Raw genomic sequence first — 17,897 nt, 5'->3', positions numbered from 1 at the left:
ACTTTGTGTCCACACAACACAACTGCATATTTTTCTTAACCTAGAATTTGGTCCTAGCTCTGGAGGATTTAGATTTTACTCACAGTACACCTGAGCCACAGGCCATAGCTCCAAATTATACTAGAGTACCAGCTCCTAATTTTGTCAATGAAAAAAAGAATCCAGTGGGATACCCATATTAATCTATTAATTATCCAAAAAACTGTGCTGTAGCATTTTAGGTACTAACAGATCTATGGAGATGTTTTGCTGGCATTTCCCATTGGTTCTTTAAGAATAGCAGCTTTGAGGTCAGTGGAAGTTCTCTCCCCCAGGTTTTGTGCCCATTCATTCGTTTGCACAGAGGCTGACCGGTTTTGTCCTACACAGATGGCAGAAGGGTCTTCTTCCCAGATGACTGCACATATTGCGCATATATCAGCAAGTTCCTGGCAGTACAGTTGATGTCCATAGTTCCTGTAATAATACTGCCTGAGTAGATATGGAGACCCAGAGTTAGTATCCAGGTTTGTTGCCAGGTCTGAGCCGTAGGTGTAAGTGTGCCACCACTGCTGATGACTGTACTAGACTAAGGGGCTGTTTGTTTGGTTCCAGCCAAGATAAATAGCATTGAAATAACTTTAGTTGCTTCAAGTCAGCATATTCCAAACTTTTTGATGCCTGGGGCTTAAAACTGGAAGCATATCTATACATTCAGAAAGATTGATCAGCTACCATAATAAAGGGTAGCCATCCTCCTTGAAAGACGGGGAAAGTACAGTTGATACTACATCCCTTCCCTTTTGTGCAATCAATCAGGGCTCAAGAATGAGACCAATCTTTCTGGACAATGGTGATGCATTTAGGATTCCCTTTACCTGTAGTAAAGTACTTGAGCTGCGGTGGCTCAAGTGGTTAAGACGCTGAACTGCAGGCTGTGGAAGGTCAGTAGTTCAGCAGTTCGAGACCCGAGTGTGCCGCATGATGGAGTGAGCTCCCATCTCTAGTTCCAGCTCCTGCCAACCTAGCAGTTCGAAAGGTAACAGCGTTCCGTGCGCCTTGGTGTTTAGTCATGCCGGCCACATGAACACGGAAACGTCTCCGGACAGCGCTGGCTCTTCGGCTTTGAAACGGAGATGAGCACCACAACCCTAGAGTCGGATTCGACTGGCTTTCGAGCAAGGGAACCTTTACCTTTACCTTACCTGTAGTAGAGGGAATCCCAATACATCTATACTCCCTCTCCCTGTCGTAATTTCACTGTCCCGCTCTTGACAGGGGAGGAAAGGAATCAGTGCTTTACAGGACCTCCCCACCAAGGGCAGAGTGGTAGATGCTTCCAATAAAATGGCTTCATTTCTCAAGGCTTATTGATCCCATTCATAGCACTCCATTTGGGATCACCATTGCACAAAGAGAGACTGGCCAGCGGTTCTGTGGCTAGACTACTTTATGACATTATTAAAAATATCTTTTAAGCAATCCTGGGGTCTGAAGTCCCTGGAGGCTCAATCCCTGGGCACTGTTCAAACGAGAAGCAGCACTTGTGTCCTTGGGTACCAGTGATGACATTACAATGCCCTCCATCATTATTGTTTTTTAAGACTCCAAAAATAGTATCAATATGATGCAACACAAAATACCAGACCGGCTTCTCTGCATTTTTTCTAGTTCTGTTACCTTCTCCTAAAAGATAGTTAAACTTTGTGAAAAGATTCTGCACTGGGAGCAAAAAATGCAGTAAGTAGCACAGCCTATGAAACTGCCTTAATACAAAGACAGCCCACTGATTGCTCTCACTGGTATTATCTACTCTGACCAGCAGCAACTTTTCAGGGTCTCAGGCAGAAAGGTCTTTCCTAACAACTGATGTCTGGGGACCCCTGTAACTGGAGATGGCAGAGGTTCAACCTTGGACTATCTGTGCATGTGCTCTACCACTAGGCAACATATCCCTTTAGAAGTGTTATTAAAGCTAGAAGCCAAGACTACGCAGATTCTGAATTCCATATCTCACCTTCATACACTGGCTAGATTTAAAAAAAAATGTAGAAGAGCCAATGGAACATTTGCCTGTTACCTTTTTTGGCTGCTTTCCTTGCCTGGGGCCATGCATGAACATTGCTTGGCATGGAACTAGCCTCCTGAATGGTAACATGCTGTAATTACAGAACAGATGCATCAAGACTTCAAAGCCAAAATGAGAATGGGACAGACTACTAGTGAAAGAACAAACCAATGGGGACAGGCGCTGTTGCTTCTCTCATAAATCGCATCCAAAGCAACAGATTTCTTGTGGCAGTCACACATCTTAATAGACCGTGATACAAGTCCAAGGCACCCTTTCCATATAGCAAGGTGTACAGGACTAATATGCTCTGCACCAACACTGAATCATAGAATCACAGAGTTGGAAAGGGCCATACAGGCCATCTAATCCAACCCCCTGCTCAAAACAGGATCAGCCTAGAGTATCCCTGACAAGTGTATAGAATCTCCCCTACAACTCAACTGAAAGCTTCCCATACCCTAAATATACAATCAGTACATAAAAGTTTTAGATACCTTGGAATATTGATTCCAAAAAACCTAAATAAAATGTACCAATATAACTATAAAACACTGTGGAAACAGATAAAAATGGATCTGATTAGATGGGCAAAGCAGAAAACAGCTGTGACTACTCAAGGTGTAGTGATTAAAATGTCTGTTCTTCCAAAATTATCTTTTCTATTTTAGGTGCTACCTTCTGATATTGGATAAAATTCTGAAGGATTGGCAATTAAAATTCGATCAATTTCATTTTAATTCTAAAAGCCAAGAACCACAAAACTCCTAAGGTATTATGCTATTCGAGGAGGGTGGGGTAGTCCAAATATTTCTCTTTATTATGATACACACCGAGACATTTAATCCTGTTTGTTCCTGTGCGACTGAACAACAACAAGGAAACAGGATGGTTAGAGTAAGAGAGATTTAATTTTCAAGAGATGGGGGCATTTCATTTACTATATGATAATGCCTTTATTTAAAAAATCAAGTTGAACTCGTCGTCAACACTCCATTGCCCTATTTTGGTATGGAGGAAATGGAAAAAGGTATTATACCCAGAAATTTCTCTATTGACACCCATTCTGTATCATCCAAAATTTGTTTCAGTTAAAAAGTATGGTTCCAGGGATCAAATAACCTTAATAGGTGCAAATATGACACTCTTGAATAATAGCTGAACGATTCCTGAAGGGACAAAATGGCTGTTGAAACATATCAAATTTTAAATTTTCTCCAAAAGAAGAAAACTAAAGATCAATTAAACAGGCCATTAACTGAATTTGAAGAATTAATTCAAAATATAGATAAGGAGAAGGGGAAATTAATTACTGAAATTTATAGGATATTATTAAATCAGGGTCAAACTCCAGTGCAGATGATTAGAAAGAACTGGGAAATAGAACTGAATACTAAACTTAATTATAAGGACTGAAAACAAATATTTCAACCATTTCCTTTCAAATCAATTTCAAGAGTTTTACATGAACATGCATTAAAGGCATCTCAAAGATGGTACTTCTCCCCAGTTAATGAAAATAGATAGTAAAAACTGCTGGAGAGGCTGTGGAGAACTGGGGACATTTATCTATATGTGGTGGTCTTGACCAGTTGTAGCAAATTTTTGAAAATCAATTTTTGCAGAGATTGCAAAAATAACCCAGGAACAAATAAAACCTACTATTGAATTAGCACGACTTGTTTACCAATGAAAATTTTCAATGTAAACAAAAAACACATATTCTTTTAGTTGCAGCTAGGATGCTTATTGCCCAGTGTTGGAAAATGCTAAAGGGATTTCCTTGGAATATAGCGGCACTTGAAAAACTAACAAATAAAATCAGATTAATCTGGGGAGGGGGGAAAAAGATAATTTGGAATAGTTTTATAAATTATTTAAAACAATTTTCAGTATATAGCTCAGTTGAAAATTGTTTCTAATTGGATGGAGATCCTTACCTGAAAATTTGCTTTAGGTATTGAATAGTTATGTCAGAGGATACTATTTCTCAGAAATGGAATCAATTTAAAATTATGTAAAATTATAGCCAACTAGATGGAAGCACATCCCCCTCACTCCCCTCGTCTTTTTTTCTCCCTTAACTATTTATATCTCTCGTTGGGTTTATATATTTTCTGTGTTTGTGTGTCTCCTTTGGTTGGAACATTACCATAATATAACAGCATTATTTTTTTGTATTTGATATGAAGTTATCAGATGGTTTGTTTTGTTGCGCCAATTATTTTGTTTAAAATAAAAAAATTATATTAAAAAAGTGTGCAGGAGTCTATTCCCAAACCAGACAGATGACAAATTTAACACAGTATGGATTTTCCATGCAATTGGCTTTGTTTTGCACTTAGAGCCTCACAACTGCTTTGATAATATGGGTGCATGACTAGAAAATCCAGATCTTAGAGTGCTCTACAAACCAACTGACAGGGATATTTAAATTCATCCTCAAGCAATAGGGGTATTTTCTCAGAAAGCTACACACTGACAAGAGGAAATATTAAAGGGGATATCATGCTACACACATACTTTAAGAGTAAAAGAAATCTAATTTAATACTGAAGCCAAGGTAAACTGGGAGTTTGTTCTTGATACCTCAGCATGTTGCTGCTAGCCTCAGTTTCATACCAAGAGAACCTCTCTGTACAAGGTTGTGGTAACTGTTATAGTGACAGGCAGTTCTCAAATTTTATTAAATTGTCAAGGTAGAAAAAAGAGCAGAATTATTTTTCCACTTGGCTTAGGCATCTAAAATGTAGACAGAGAGTAGATTGAAAAATCAGGTGTGCATATAATATACATGTATTTTACTACATCAAACTTGTCTCAATTTCTACATCATTTCTTGTCAAAAGAAAACTGGCCCCCGGCATGCAAAGGCAGTTCAGCGCCACCTGGTGCCCAATTTAGGCCTGAATCTTATTTACATGTGAAGAGTTTCATACTGACTAGACATACTTATTAGGGCACTCTCCACAAGACCCTTTTAAAGGACAGCCACTGCAGATCTAAAGGTAGTGCAGTGGCAAGGAAGTTTCCAGTCTCTGCACTATGAGCCTAGTCAAATGTGTGGAGTTGCAAAGGCAGTCTTAAATCTGTGTCTGGCAACAAACAGCCATATTTTAAAATATACTGCATTATAAAACAAAAAAATGAAGAGGGAAGACCCAGAATAAAAAGTTCAAGTTGTTATAAATACAATGAAGGCAAACCCTTCAATCGTTGCCCATGTATCTGCCACCACTCACTTCTTCAACTAAAAATGGAAAGGAAAGGACTTGTTTTAATGTATTTGGAAATAAATCATATAAACAGTCTGGCAAAGATGGTTTTCTTCTACTTATCTCCAATGCACTACCAGCTAGAATTGGAGAAGAAATCCCAGTTTCCTGTTACTGTGTAGTGACTGTTATCCGGAGAATTTATATTCTTCCTTCTGTCCCAATCCAGACACCATGCAAAAAGTTACTTGCACTTCTCCTGAAATAAATGCTTATGGCGGACAGGTTAGGTTGCACCTCTCCCTGAGAGGTACCAATGAGAACTGATGGAATGTTGGGGAGAGACAGTTGGAAAAGGGCAGTTGGGGAGTTGGCAGCTAGGAAGTCAAAGAGGGTAAAGAGCATGTCTGACTGAGTGAAGCTGAGGCTAAAATCAGCTTAAAACTAAACGGAAACAAAAGCCAATCTGTAACCAAAGATCCCAAATGAAAACAGTTCAAGGGAAAGAAACATTGTAACCCAGACCTTACTTTCTTCAGTGTATGTTCAAACCATAAATGAAAGTTAACTCATTTAACTCTGTGAGCTGTGTGTCTCAGGGAAAGAAAGACTAGGGTTGCCAGGTCCCCCGGGGGGGGGGGCAGGGAAATCCCCGCTCCATGGGTCTGTTCCCCGCCAGCCCGGATTGGGACACCGGGGGAACCCCACCCCCAAAGTGCCAGGAGCATGGAGACGGGCCCCGCGTGATGACATCACCCGGCGGTGACATTATCATGTTGGGTACGTTGCAGGGGGACACTATCATTTGAGGGAAAACTCTATGGTTTTCCCTTGAATGATAGTGGTCCCGCCCCCAACGTGCCCAATGCAATGGCGTCACTTCCAGGTGATGTCATCGTGGCGCGCATCAAAGAACTTCAAGAGAGGGCCGGGACTACCCTCACTGCGGCCAAGGTAGGGCTTGGCAACCCTAAGAAAGACACAGTGAAGATCTCAGTCTAATGTTTTAGGATATGAATAAATGGTGGCAGTGTGTGAATGGAAGAAAGTATGTGCCCTCAACCCCAATAACTCAGTGAAGCGTTTGAGTGAGGGTCTGTTATCAAAGGGGGCTGGGCTACCTTGTACCCTGCCGATGTCTTTGTAAGAGAGGGGACCCGAAAGGTGAAATAGATATTAAAAGACAGCAATATGTGACAATTGGACCTACTTGCAACCCTGAACTTGAGAGATGTACAGGGAGGTAGGCACTCTGTGAGTGGAGAAGAGGTGTCACAGTGCTATTATAAGGACATAAGATTAGCCCCACTGGATCAGACCAGTGGTCCCTCTAGTCCAGCACTCTGCTTAGTCATTCTGTGATGCAGAACAGTGGACTAATTTCATATGTTCTTATATAGTAACTAAAGAATGCTCTAGATTCTAGGAGCTATGTGCCGTAATATAACTTAATGCATAGCAATCTATCCCTGCTTCCTTAGGAGAGTTTGATTTATTCCTTCAGTCAGTTTAATACCATCATTATATTTGCAGTAATTAGTTTAAAAGTCCACAAACATCAGAAAATGGTATCTTTAAAGTAAGTAGCAATACAAAAAATTGCCATCACAAACTGATGTACTGCTCAATTTAGAAGCTCAAAGCTTTAGGAAATTTGCTTTAGACCTGAAACACAACCAGAAGCAGAACAGACATAAACTTTATTTCAGTTTGGTCTTTTCTACATGTTGTTTTAAAAAAACAAAAAGGAAAAACCATCTGAGGAAAAGCACAGGCTTATAAGCAAATTAATCTCACCTCATACCCTTCCCCTGCACTGGACGCTACCCGATATTGTAATTTCAAAGAGGCTCAGAAAGTTCAGGTGCCAGAATCAAAACTTCTGCAACAATACTGTAAAAAATTCCTTTTGTTCAAGTTCCTTATCTACACCCCGTCTCCAAAATATAAAAGTATAAATTCAAAGATCGGAAGAAGAATTTTCCACCAAACCTTTGAACAACCCAGTTGTGTTTATCCTCCCTGGTTGAGACTTTTCAGTGCCAGCAGAAGGCCCATATGCACACTTGCCTACCGATAACTAAAGGCTCCTTTCAGCACATCAACAGACAAGACTGTGAAGCCATGTTGCTAACAGTTTACCCTTTATAAGTAGGACAATAGTTACAGTAAGCCACACCTCTCCCAGGCAGGTGCACGTCGCAAACAGGCCCTAAAATAATTACTCCAAATTTTAAAGAAAGCAATTTCCAAAAATTCTCCCTTGCCCCAATCTTATAAGCCAGTGACTTCCCCCACCCCTGCCAATTCCCCACTTGGAGAGGCTCAGTATGCCCATTCAACAGCCTTTAGCTCTTTCCCCATGTTAAAATTTTTTTAACTTCCAAGTTATAACGCATCAAGGATGTTGTCAATTTTGGTGATCAGCTCCTGCCGCTTGTTGGAATGCAGCTTCTCATTCTCTATGTATGTATCCTTCTTAAGCTTGCCGACTACCAGCCGCTCAGCCTCCACAGAAGATTTTAGAACCAGCTCCTTGACTTGGCCGTCAAGTTTCTGAATTTCACTGACCTTGAAGAAATTTTACAACAAAACAGTGTCAGAGAACGGGATGAAACTCAAAGCAATGCTATTAAGTTTTAGAACACAGAAGCAGTAAGCTTTCCAATGCACACTAGAGGCCATTCCTTAAAACTAACAAGCTTCTTCAAGTAGCAGATGTGCTGGAATGAAAGCAAACAATTACACTTGTCAGGGATACTGCAGGCTGATCCTGCATTGAGCAGGGGGGGTTGGACTAGATGGCCTGTATGGCCCCTCCCAACTCTGTGATTCTAGGATTCTACCTGTCAAACTGTACTATACCCACAAACAGGATGAAATAATGTTACAGGCTCCCCACAGTCATTACAGTACTAGCTGACATCACTAAACATGGATTCCCAACAGAGCTATGAAACTCCAGCAACAGTCATAGTTGTCAGAGTCTTTACAACTTCCAGAGTACAGCCAGTACTGGCTTACTGTTACCTGTTTAAAATTCTTTTTGGCTTTTAACTCTTCCTCTGCTAACAGCAGCTGAGTGAACAGAATTTATTAAGAGTTGTCCAACAGCAAGTTACGCCTGAACATGCAGGTAAAAGTGGTCAATGCAGAGTGACTAGGACATTTCCTCTTCCTATAGATTGGGACAGAGAGCTGCATTCATCACCAGCTCTAATCTAAATCCTTTACAGCTGGCAATACATTTATTTAAGGACACTGAGCATTTGGGAGCTTTTCTCCTGCTTCCCAAGAGTTACAGACCAATACCTGGATCTCAGGGTTCTCTCAACCATTAGGAAGGACAGAGGCCTCCAAGCAATGCTTTTTTTAAAAAAATAATACTGAACATAAGAAGTAGAGCGCTCGACACAACAAAATACACTCAAGTTAACTGTGTACCCTGAATGTGTCCAGCAGGAGTGACATAAGAACACAAGCTCCCAAGACTAAGAAGATCAGCAGCTGAGACAGGCAACAGTTTCTTACTTTGTCACACAAGTCGGAGCCTTCTGCCTTCAGTTTTGACTGCAACGAAGCTATTTCACTGGTTAAGGCCTTGTGTTCAGTCTCCAGAGATTTTTTGCCACTGTTCAGGGTGGATATATCCCGTGACTGCTTGTACTTATTCACAGATTCGTCAAAATGGCGGTACAGGCCAAGTCTCTTGTTCACTAAGGTAAGAACTTGCTCTGTAATGCAAGCCACCTTCATCCTAGCTTCTGCTGCTGGATCCTGAAGGACAGCAAAGGTTTACCATGAGTGCAAACTTGGCGTTATTAATATTCAGAATTCATGCGGGACATTTCAAGGGATTAAATCACTTTGCGGGCACTTGCTGCAACTCTTACGACAACCTTATAAGGTAGGACAGTAGTATCTCCATTCTGCAGTGAGTGTCTGAAGCTGAGGAAAAAGTGGTTGACATCAGCTCAGTCTCTTACTCACCCCACTGGCTAACTGGCACAGCAGGATCACGACAAATTTACAACTTTTTATCAAATGAGTTACCAGAAGCAACATTAGATGGGCTTGCAATTCAAGATAAACCAGGATATCCACTTCGTCAGTCAGGATGAACTAGGCTGAAGGCACTACTATGAAGACAGCCATCTCAGTCACTAATGATTAAAGACAAAAGGCTGTGGCTGTATCTGGGCAAGCCTCTGCAAAGGCAAGGTCAGACCTGTTCATTTCTTCACTCCAACGATTTGTAAAAGCACTTCAAATAGACTTGCCTTTGGAAAGGAACTATTATTAGCCCTCAGGACATTGCATAAAAAGGTTACGTAATACATCAGTAAATACACAGTTTAAGATGGAGAAGGGGAGAGTGTTGTCAGCCACTTTGAGACCCCATAGGGAAGAAAAGCAGGGTATGAATGGAGTCAACAAATTCAACTGATTAATAGTTAAAGGGAAGCAACGGAACAGAAGACTGGTATGATACACTTAGGGGACTAGTTATTATTAAAAGGTTGGCAGTACTACCTCAAACCAGCAACATCTCGCACTCGGACATGTTTGATGCGAAGACCACAGAAAACAGTGGGTTGGATACTGTCGAGTACTAACAGAACAGAAATGAATCTTAGGCTTAAACTACACTGTTCGGTTGGCTTAAACTACACTGGAGAATGAGCAAAGAGGATCATCATGCTTGCATGTGGAGCCTGATCAAAAACTTTCTAGCTTGAGCCATCTGAATGGAGGCATGCAGGACTTTATCCCTAGGCGTGGACTGCAGCCTGTAGTGCTAGCAGCAGTTTAGAACAATCAAGTTGTCTTAGCACCAGGCTTCTCCATGACAGCAATTAATGCTCTTCTGCTGGTCTCACGGCCATTATATCAATGAAAGGTATCCGGAGGATCCAAATCAATAAGATTCATTCTCCTTTCCCCTGTCCAATCATGCTCTTGCAAGCTCGTATTGTGGTACCTTAGTAATGGAGAAGTCAAGCCTCACATAGAGAATCACAGTAAAGAACAGGATGTAGAAGGCTCCAACTACCAGCAGAGGCTCCTGCAGCATCAAGACCTTGTTAAAGTTGTAGTGCACCTACAAAACATCAGACAAAAAAAGGGAGTCAGAGGGCATCTGATTACTCTGGCCCTTTTATCCAGTACAGGATCCTCAAACAAAAACAAGCTGCAGTGTCAAAATATAAGCAATAGTAAGGATATCAACCATCTCAAGTTGCAACAAATTAAAAGCTCTTTAGCTTGCAAAGTTCAAGACTGTAAAACTCAACAAATGAAAATAGGCTTAAGGCTGTGGTCAAAAGAGCCATACCATTAAAGGGAAGGGAAGGACAAACAAAAGGAATATGCTTACCACGATATCCTGAATGTGCTGCTCTACTAGGTTGCTCTTGTGCGCTACAATGACTGGCCGGCCAAATGTGTCCAAGTAGGTATAATGAAGCTCATCAGGAGCCCGGCTGATTTCATATGGACTGTCCACATGGATATTCCTGCAGGCAGAGTTAGGTACATGAATCCTAGAGGAAACAAACCCTAAACATATATTCATACACGCACAATGGAGGGGGGGAGATAATATCACATAAGAAAGCATATTGCAACACAAGGATGTTGCATGCTTATACCAAATAATTACAGCTTTATGACTGACATTCACTCAAAGAGTCTTAAGTCCTCAACAGACAAATACGACATGAATCACCATACTGATACTTACTTGGCACCTTCTGGAAGAATTATTTTCACCGTCAGTGAATCTGTAACTTGCTCATCAAATACATGGTCAACAAATCTCATCTTCAGAGCATACTGATCACCTTGAAAACAAGGACAGCAGGTGTCCATCATTTTTTTCTATATCTAAGTATGCCAGCAACAGAAGCCATATTGGGTAAAAGAATAGGATTCTAGAGACACAGTCACAAAAGACATTAAGCACCCCAGGAAATGGTTGTAATACAGGCAGATTGCAACAGAGAAGAGGAAGCTGTTCTGCTGCTTTCCCTCTCTGCACGGGGATCCCCCAGGAGTTTGTCTTGAGTCCTCTTGCATCCTCTCTATTCACATCTCATCAAACCCCCTGGCGTTCAGGACCACCTATACGGCTAATGAAACCCAGCTCTACCCCTCTCCAAAGTCTTTGGTTCATGTGGAGGAGGGGCATTATGACCCAGTGTTCAAACATCTGTCCCACACAAAGATCCAGCTTCAATCTCCAATTTAAAAGATCAGGTAGCAGGTGATGTGAAAACCCAAAACCCTGGAGAACTGCTGCCAATCAAAGTAGACAGTGCTGATACTGACGGGCCAGTGGTCTGATTTGGTATAAAGCAGCAGCAGCAGCAGATGTTCTGCTCCGGGCTTTCTTCTTCCATCTAAACCTACATGTCTTAATTGCCTGTCTGACATTTCCGCTTGGAAATCTCACCACCATCTCAAATTCAGCATATCCAAGACTGTACTTCCAATCCTTCCCCTGCAACAGTCTTCCTGTTCTCGTGCACACGCCACGTGACGGACATAATCACACACCTCACAGAAGAGACACGAAGTCTTAACACTGTTCGGGGGCTTGTTTCTGGTTTTGCTCCTCATATTCAGTCTGTAAGCCAGGCTGCGTGACTTTTCCTTTCACAACCTTAAAACAATGACTCTCCTTCCACACACATGCCACCCCAGGAAAAACTCTGGTTCTCTCTGACCTTGATCACTGCCACCTTGTCCTCTTTGGTCCTCCACGGATGCACCTTGATCCTCGCACCTCTATGCCACACTTTATTGAAGAAAACATCTGCTTCTCTAGCCATTCAGACTACATGATGCCTCTCCTTGTTTTTAACTTTAATGACATCCATGGCCTTGCCTTCTCTTGCCTCTCCTCTCCCATCTTCAAATACATTCAAATACCTTCAGCTCCCCCACTTTCAGCTGTCCGACAGTTTCCAGCTCCCCCACACTTGTTTGCCCTCTCTTCCTTTCTGCCTCCCAGAACGTGTGTGACGTCATCTTTTTTGTTGTTGTTCAGTCACACAGTCGAGTCCGACTCTTCGCGACCCCATGGACCAGCTCCCGCCAGGCCCTCCTGTCTTCTGCTGTCCTCTGAAGTTTGCTCAATTTCATGTTCGTTGCATCTATGACACTGTCTAACCATCTCATCCTTTGCCGTCCCCGTCTTCTTTGACCTTCAATCTTTCCCAGCATCAGGGTCTTCTCCAGTGACTGCTCCCTTCTCATTTGGTGTCATCTCTTTTACTTCCTCTAAAACCCTCTTCAAACCTTACTTTTCCAATAAGAATTTGATTCAACCCACTTTTCCTGCTCAAATTAAGCCTAAGCGGAACAACTGTGCATTTCCTCCTGTTTATTCCCATCTGTCAAATTTTAGTGTCAGCTTCTCATAGCAGGGACCAATCTTCTTATACTCTGCAAAAATGTCATGCAGACTGATGGCACATTCAGAACAAAACTTTAAAAATTCTGCTCCCAAGCAGAAATAGCTTTGGTTTTGGATGAACCACGTATATATAATTTAGGCGTTTCTGAAAGGGACAATATGGTGCCAGAAGAGAACAAGAAACTGGAAGTGAGTAACAGAGCTAGAAGAAGCATACTTGTTTGAATGCTTTGAAGAAGGGCATGATAACTACGCAAAGTACAGACGCTTTTCAGGTCCAGTCTGCATGGTTTCGATAACCCTTACAATCATGAGGCTTAGGATGTACAACTGTATAGTACTATAGAAAGTAATAATGAACAAGGAAAACAGATTCTTCAGCATCTCAAATGTGACATTCAGCTCAGAGGTGCACCCACTGAACCAGACTGATCCCATTACCTTTAGAGACATACTATGTTCCTATTAGCTTGGGATGTCACTACCTTACCAAGGAAAACCTACCAAGATTAAAGAGGTATTCATAGCTTGGCAGGTTATAACCAATTATGTAGTGAGTCTTCCAACCACCGAACAGGGGGAAACGAGGACGAATCTCCATCTCCACTGAGTCATCCAGGACAAGAAGATGACTGGTAGATATGTTGCCAATTTCATCTCTGTAATATACATCCTGAGCAGCAGCTGGAAGAATAGTCTACAAAAGCAACATAAATAAGCATTCCATACGTTTTCACAAAGACAGGGCAACAGCACACTGATCCCCTCCCCAAATCAGCATTTGTGAGATCACAGTGTAAAAAGTTATATCTATCCACATAGGGCAGCAAACCAAAGGATTAAGTTTATATTGTATCCTACGTCAATTTGGAAAGGACTGTGGTCACCTGGTCCAGCCCCCTGCCCTAAAGTAACCCCCCCCAAAACGCATACATGAAAATGTCTTCAAAGCCTTCTGAAACCTTTAGACTAATCACAAAATGGCTAACAGACACCACCGTGATTCTTAGGTGTATATTTATCAGGCCTCACTAACTTGATGTCATACCATCACAAATATTCTCCAACATGCCTTAGTTAATCTGATCTATGGCTTCTCTCCCTCCTTGTTTGTTGATTCCAAACAAACTTTAACTCAATGTGATGTATTATTGTTGCTTATAAGTTACTATCAATGTGCACAACACTTTAGTGAGAACGTGTCCCTGTCTCAGAGCTGACAAGCTAAAATCTGAAATAAATTTGAACCAGTCACAAAATTCAGGTCTAACCTACCTCACAGGGTTATTGTGAGGATAAAATGAAGTCAAGGAGAAAGCTGTAAGCTGCTTTGGGTCCCCATTGAGAAGAAATATAGGGTATAATTGAAGTAAGATAAATCTAAATAAATAAATAACAGGAGTCAACAAGAGGGGAGGAGAGGGAGGATAAGCTATGCCTTCAATTCCAGTTGTGTGTGCTTAGGTTCAGTTGAGTAGGAAAGCTGCTTAAGGAATTGTGCCAAAGACTTCATGTGTGGATTTCTGAGGATGAATCTGCAGGGGTCTCCCAGAGCCCCTTTATCATATTAATTCCAGTCAATTTACTTGTAAGTAAGTGTGCTTAGGATCAGGCTTTAAGTACCGCTGCCAATTTTACTAAGAAAATGTCACACCTGTGTTATTTGACCTGGCTTGGGTGCTAGCTATTGGGAAGCAGGGTTTTTTCCCTGCTTCCTCACAAACATCATGGTTCTTCTGTGCACCACCAGAGTTGTCCTCGTCTTTTGTGCTCTCTTTCCAAAAACTGCTTTGCTATAATGTTTTGAGAAAATCACAGCAAAGCCGGGGTGGCTGTTGTGTGTGGAATGGCGCCGGGAGGAAGCGAGCCTGATCAAAGCTACCAGATAACTGGTTAAAGAACCCCTCGGAAAAAGACCCCCACCACAATTAAGCTGCATCAGTAGCCTCCATGACACAGGGGCTTCCACAGCAAAATCATCACCATGTGGAAAAGGTCAGATTGGGGATCAAAGGGCTCAGGGTTTTGATCACACTCTTCAAAAAGAAGACAAGGAGAGAGAACCAGGCTTCCTGCATGGTAACCCGCCCAGCCCACCTGTCACTTGGCTCCTCCCTCTCACATTCTGCAAGAGGAAAGGAAGAGAGAGAACAAGGAACAACAGCAGTACGGTGACATTTCTAACAACACATGGAGAAATATGAAATAAATGGAACAACAAACCTTAAAAGATTTCACAGAAGATATTCCACTGTCTGGCTGCCTTTGGTAGTCATATCTGGAGAAAGGCCCTTTGAGCACAGCTCCTGTATGCTTCAAGTCAATAGTCTCTTCAACAGCAATATTACCCCAGTGTGAAACTTCAATAACGCGAGTCATGCTTGTGATAGTCAGGAACGGGCTGTTGTTTTCATAGTGGACCTTAAGGGTGTCCTAAGCAGAGAAAAATATAGTGAAGAAACTAAACACGTTTAAAAATTCTTCCCTTACTTATCAAACAAACCATTTACAGTACAGTTTATTAGCCACTGACACACCTCACTTTTGAAAGGCTACTCTAAAGTTTAATCAGCTACGAATCAGCTGTAACTCTGTTTAGAAGGTCCAGAAAGGTAAATTCAGTCACAATTTCTTAAAGGACAGGATACACAGAGGAGTTCTCTATCATGACCACAAGATGTCACTTTCTCACACCCTTATCATCTTGAGTGTTGTGAATGCAATGCTCTGTATCCTTTGCAGCAGTCCTCTGGTTTTATGTAAAACAACCCCTTTTGCTTCCCAAGTACAGAGCACGGGCTGCTTGCTTCTCCTGTTCCAGCTCAACAGAGCACAGCCCATGGCTTAACCTAAAATTTACACAGACCTCTATGTGGGGTGCTTCATCCTTCAGAATTTAAAACAATTCAAATTAGGAGTAGTTTTTTCCTTTAATGAAGCCCACAGACCCTCCAATTTAAAGATGCTAAGGTAGGGCATTTCTGAGGAATATTTCCCTATGGTAAGTCATGCACTGTGTGAATGATCAGCAGGACACAAAGCGATTCCTCAGCTTCCTGGGAGGCTGTGTTTCTTTAAAAGTTGTGGATTCGGAAGAAAAGAAAATCAAAAGAGCAAGCATCATTGCGCAAGGATCCAGACTACAGACTGGAATATAAATCCCACTCTCTTATGATGACTCTGTACACACACACAATGATTTTGGCAACAACCAGTATGTGTATTCAGCTGCAACCAGAGATACCAACTGCTGTTCAGCAGTCTCACCATGTCTTAAACTGTCTTAAACTGACAAGCAATCAGGCCTTTGCTACATGGGCTCTCAGAGTGAAGCTTGCTCCTTCCAGTTATTTGTTATATTTAAAAACCGGCTTAAGAAATTTTCTGCATCCCAGGTATTTCATTTCCCCATCTTCTTTAAACTTTTTAAATTGTGTTTCGACGACACTGTATTATGTAGGAACATTCATATTTTATTATATTTTCTGAAGTGGCCAGGTCAATAGTTTCCAAGAGGACTCTATATAAATAAAGATATCGCAAAGCTTTATCTCAAACATGATTTTCCTCTTACAATTATCAGGGAAATCAGATAGCAGAGGTACAATTGCTTCTAGAGGACTCCTTGAAACTACAGCTGACCATACCTGTCTAGTTCACAGCCTCCAACAGTGCTGAGCTAAAATGCCTATTGTAAAGCCATAAGCAGGGCAAATTGTAACAGCCCTCCTCAGTTTGCCCCCAGCATCAAGAAATCAGAAGTATGCCGCTTCTGAACACTGACATTCCAGTTAAAAAGAACTTCCACATTCAGCGGAAATACAACAACAATGTTAGTTCTGAGAAACAGCATGGGACAATGAAGAGCAAAGTTACAACAGGTTAAGAGCCAGCTGCGTTCTATTATGGGAGTGCAGTTCTTCCTATGTTGCCTAACCCACCCTGAAGGTAAGGACAGTTATCCCAAAATAATTGTTCCACACGCACAAGCCACTGAAGGAGGGCACAGCATGACCGGACTAGGGATCATGTACAATGCAAATCTTTCTAGCTGAATTCAAATGACACTAAAACAAAAAAAGCTACGCCCACCAGATTGGCTCCTTTGGGCCGATATCATACAGAAAGTGGACCAGTCTAGAAACTGGCAAGCAAAACACAATTTCCTGCTCCTTCAGCTTCTCATGAAAGATACAACAGAGCACTGTGCAACACACCTGGCAAAATCTGACAATGACCGCAGTGTTGAACAAGAAACACTGTTGTGCAAAGGCTGGGTTGTGTTTTGGGTCTGAGAATGCTATCTATGGAGGAAAGAGTAAGTAGCTCTTACAGCTTTTATTTAGATTCTGAGGCATCAGATAGACACATGAAACAAATTTTTAATGTAGCCATGACAGCTAAACATTTTTCAAAACTGCAAGTGTGTTTCTGCAGGTTCTGTACTTGCAGATGGACCTCTCTCAGAGGCCCTTTGAAAACAGAACCTAAATTCTTCCAGAACTGAAACATTGCTACTTCATGGCCGAGTTCGGACTGGCAATTTGAAGCGCTAGGGAGTTGTGGCCAAGAAGACCCGGAACAGACTGGGAACGGCTTGTTTGCGGCATTTGCAAGGGAGCGTTCGCACTGTCGGCCCGCCCTTGGTGGGCTGTTAGCGGCTGTTTCTGCACTCTGCTGCATGCGCCTATGTGCATGGGTGCCTGCCGCGGAAACAGCCACTGCCTATTATCAATAACTGCGGGTAGTTCCCGCCTTAGCAGTGCTTGCGTTCACACATCAGGGAACTGGAATCAACCCGCTCTACACACGGTTTGCTACCACTTCCACCTGGTACTTTTTAAAATCAGGAGGGAAGCGGCACAAGACGGCTTGAGTACAGCTGGGGGACGCCTAACAGATGTGCCTGTGTGAACCCGCCCCTTTAATCCACTACTGAAATGCTCCTGAAACGTTTGGCTGCCGGGCCAAACTGCCAGTCTGAACTCGGCCCATGTACTGGCAAATTGGAGAGAGAACAAAGGCAGCACCCGAATCACCCCATTCCTCACTAGCTTTTTCTTGCTGTTCTGTGGTCTACCTATAAATCCTCTCACAACAGCATCATATAACCTGTGTTTTGTGAAGCACTTAGCATGTAGCTGGTACTACAAAAGTAATAAATAGTGATCACAGTCACAGAGTGACCTTATTCCAGACGTGCCTTTTTAATAAC

The 17,897-nt window shown here is 42.0% G+C and overlaps 1 protein-coding gene across 1 annotated transcript in view; it reads right to left on the bottom strand.

The window, feature by feature from the left end:
- Window positions 1–6,165: 6,165 nt before the first annotated feature.
- RPN1 (ribophorin I) overlaps window positions 6,166–17,897 on the bottom strand; it is an 18,158-nt gene continuing 6,426 nt past the window's right edge. The window contains exons 3-10 of the mRNA XM_015426077.1: window positions 16,467–16,521; window positions 14,906–15,115; window positions 13,187–13,379; window positions 11,006–11,105; window positions 10,640–10,778; window positions 10,244–10,363; window positions 8,794–9,039; window positions 6,166–7,833 (exon numbers count right to left, since the gene is read on the bottom strand). Coding sequence (XP_015281563.1) covers window positions 7,651–7,833; window positions 8,794–9,039; window positions 10,244–10,363; window positions 10,640–10,778; window positions 11,006–11,105; window positions 13,187–13,379; window positions 14,906–15,115; window positions 16,467–16,521 — 1,246 coding nt within the window. The 3' untranslated portion in view covers window positions 6,166–7,650. The remainder of the gene's footprint in view (window positions 7,834–8,793; window positions 9,040–10,243; window positions 10,364–10,639; window positions 10,779–11,005; window positions 11,106–13,186; window positions 13,380–14,905; window positions 15,116–16,466; window positions 16,522–17,897) is intronic.

The sequence above is a fragment of the Gekko japonicus genome, unplaced genomic scaffold, assembly GCF_001447785.1.
Source record: "Gekko japonicus isolate JY-2015 unplaced genomic scaffold, Gekko_japonicus_V1.1 scaffold69, whole genome shotgun sequence".
NCBI classification, from domain to species: Eukaryota; Metazoa; Chordata; class Lepidosauria; order Squamata; family Gekkonidae; genus Gekko; species Gekko japonicus.
The sequence above is the reverse complement of the archived record's forward strand: the minus strand, read 5'-3'. Positions and strand labels throughout refer to the sequence as shown.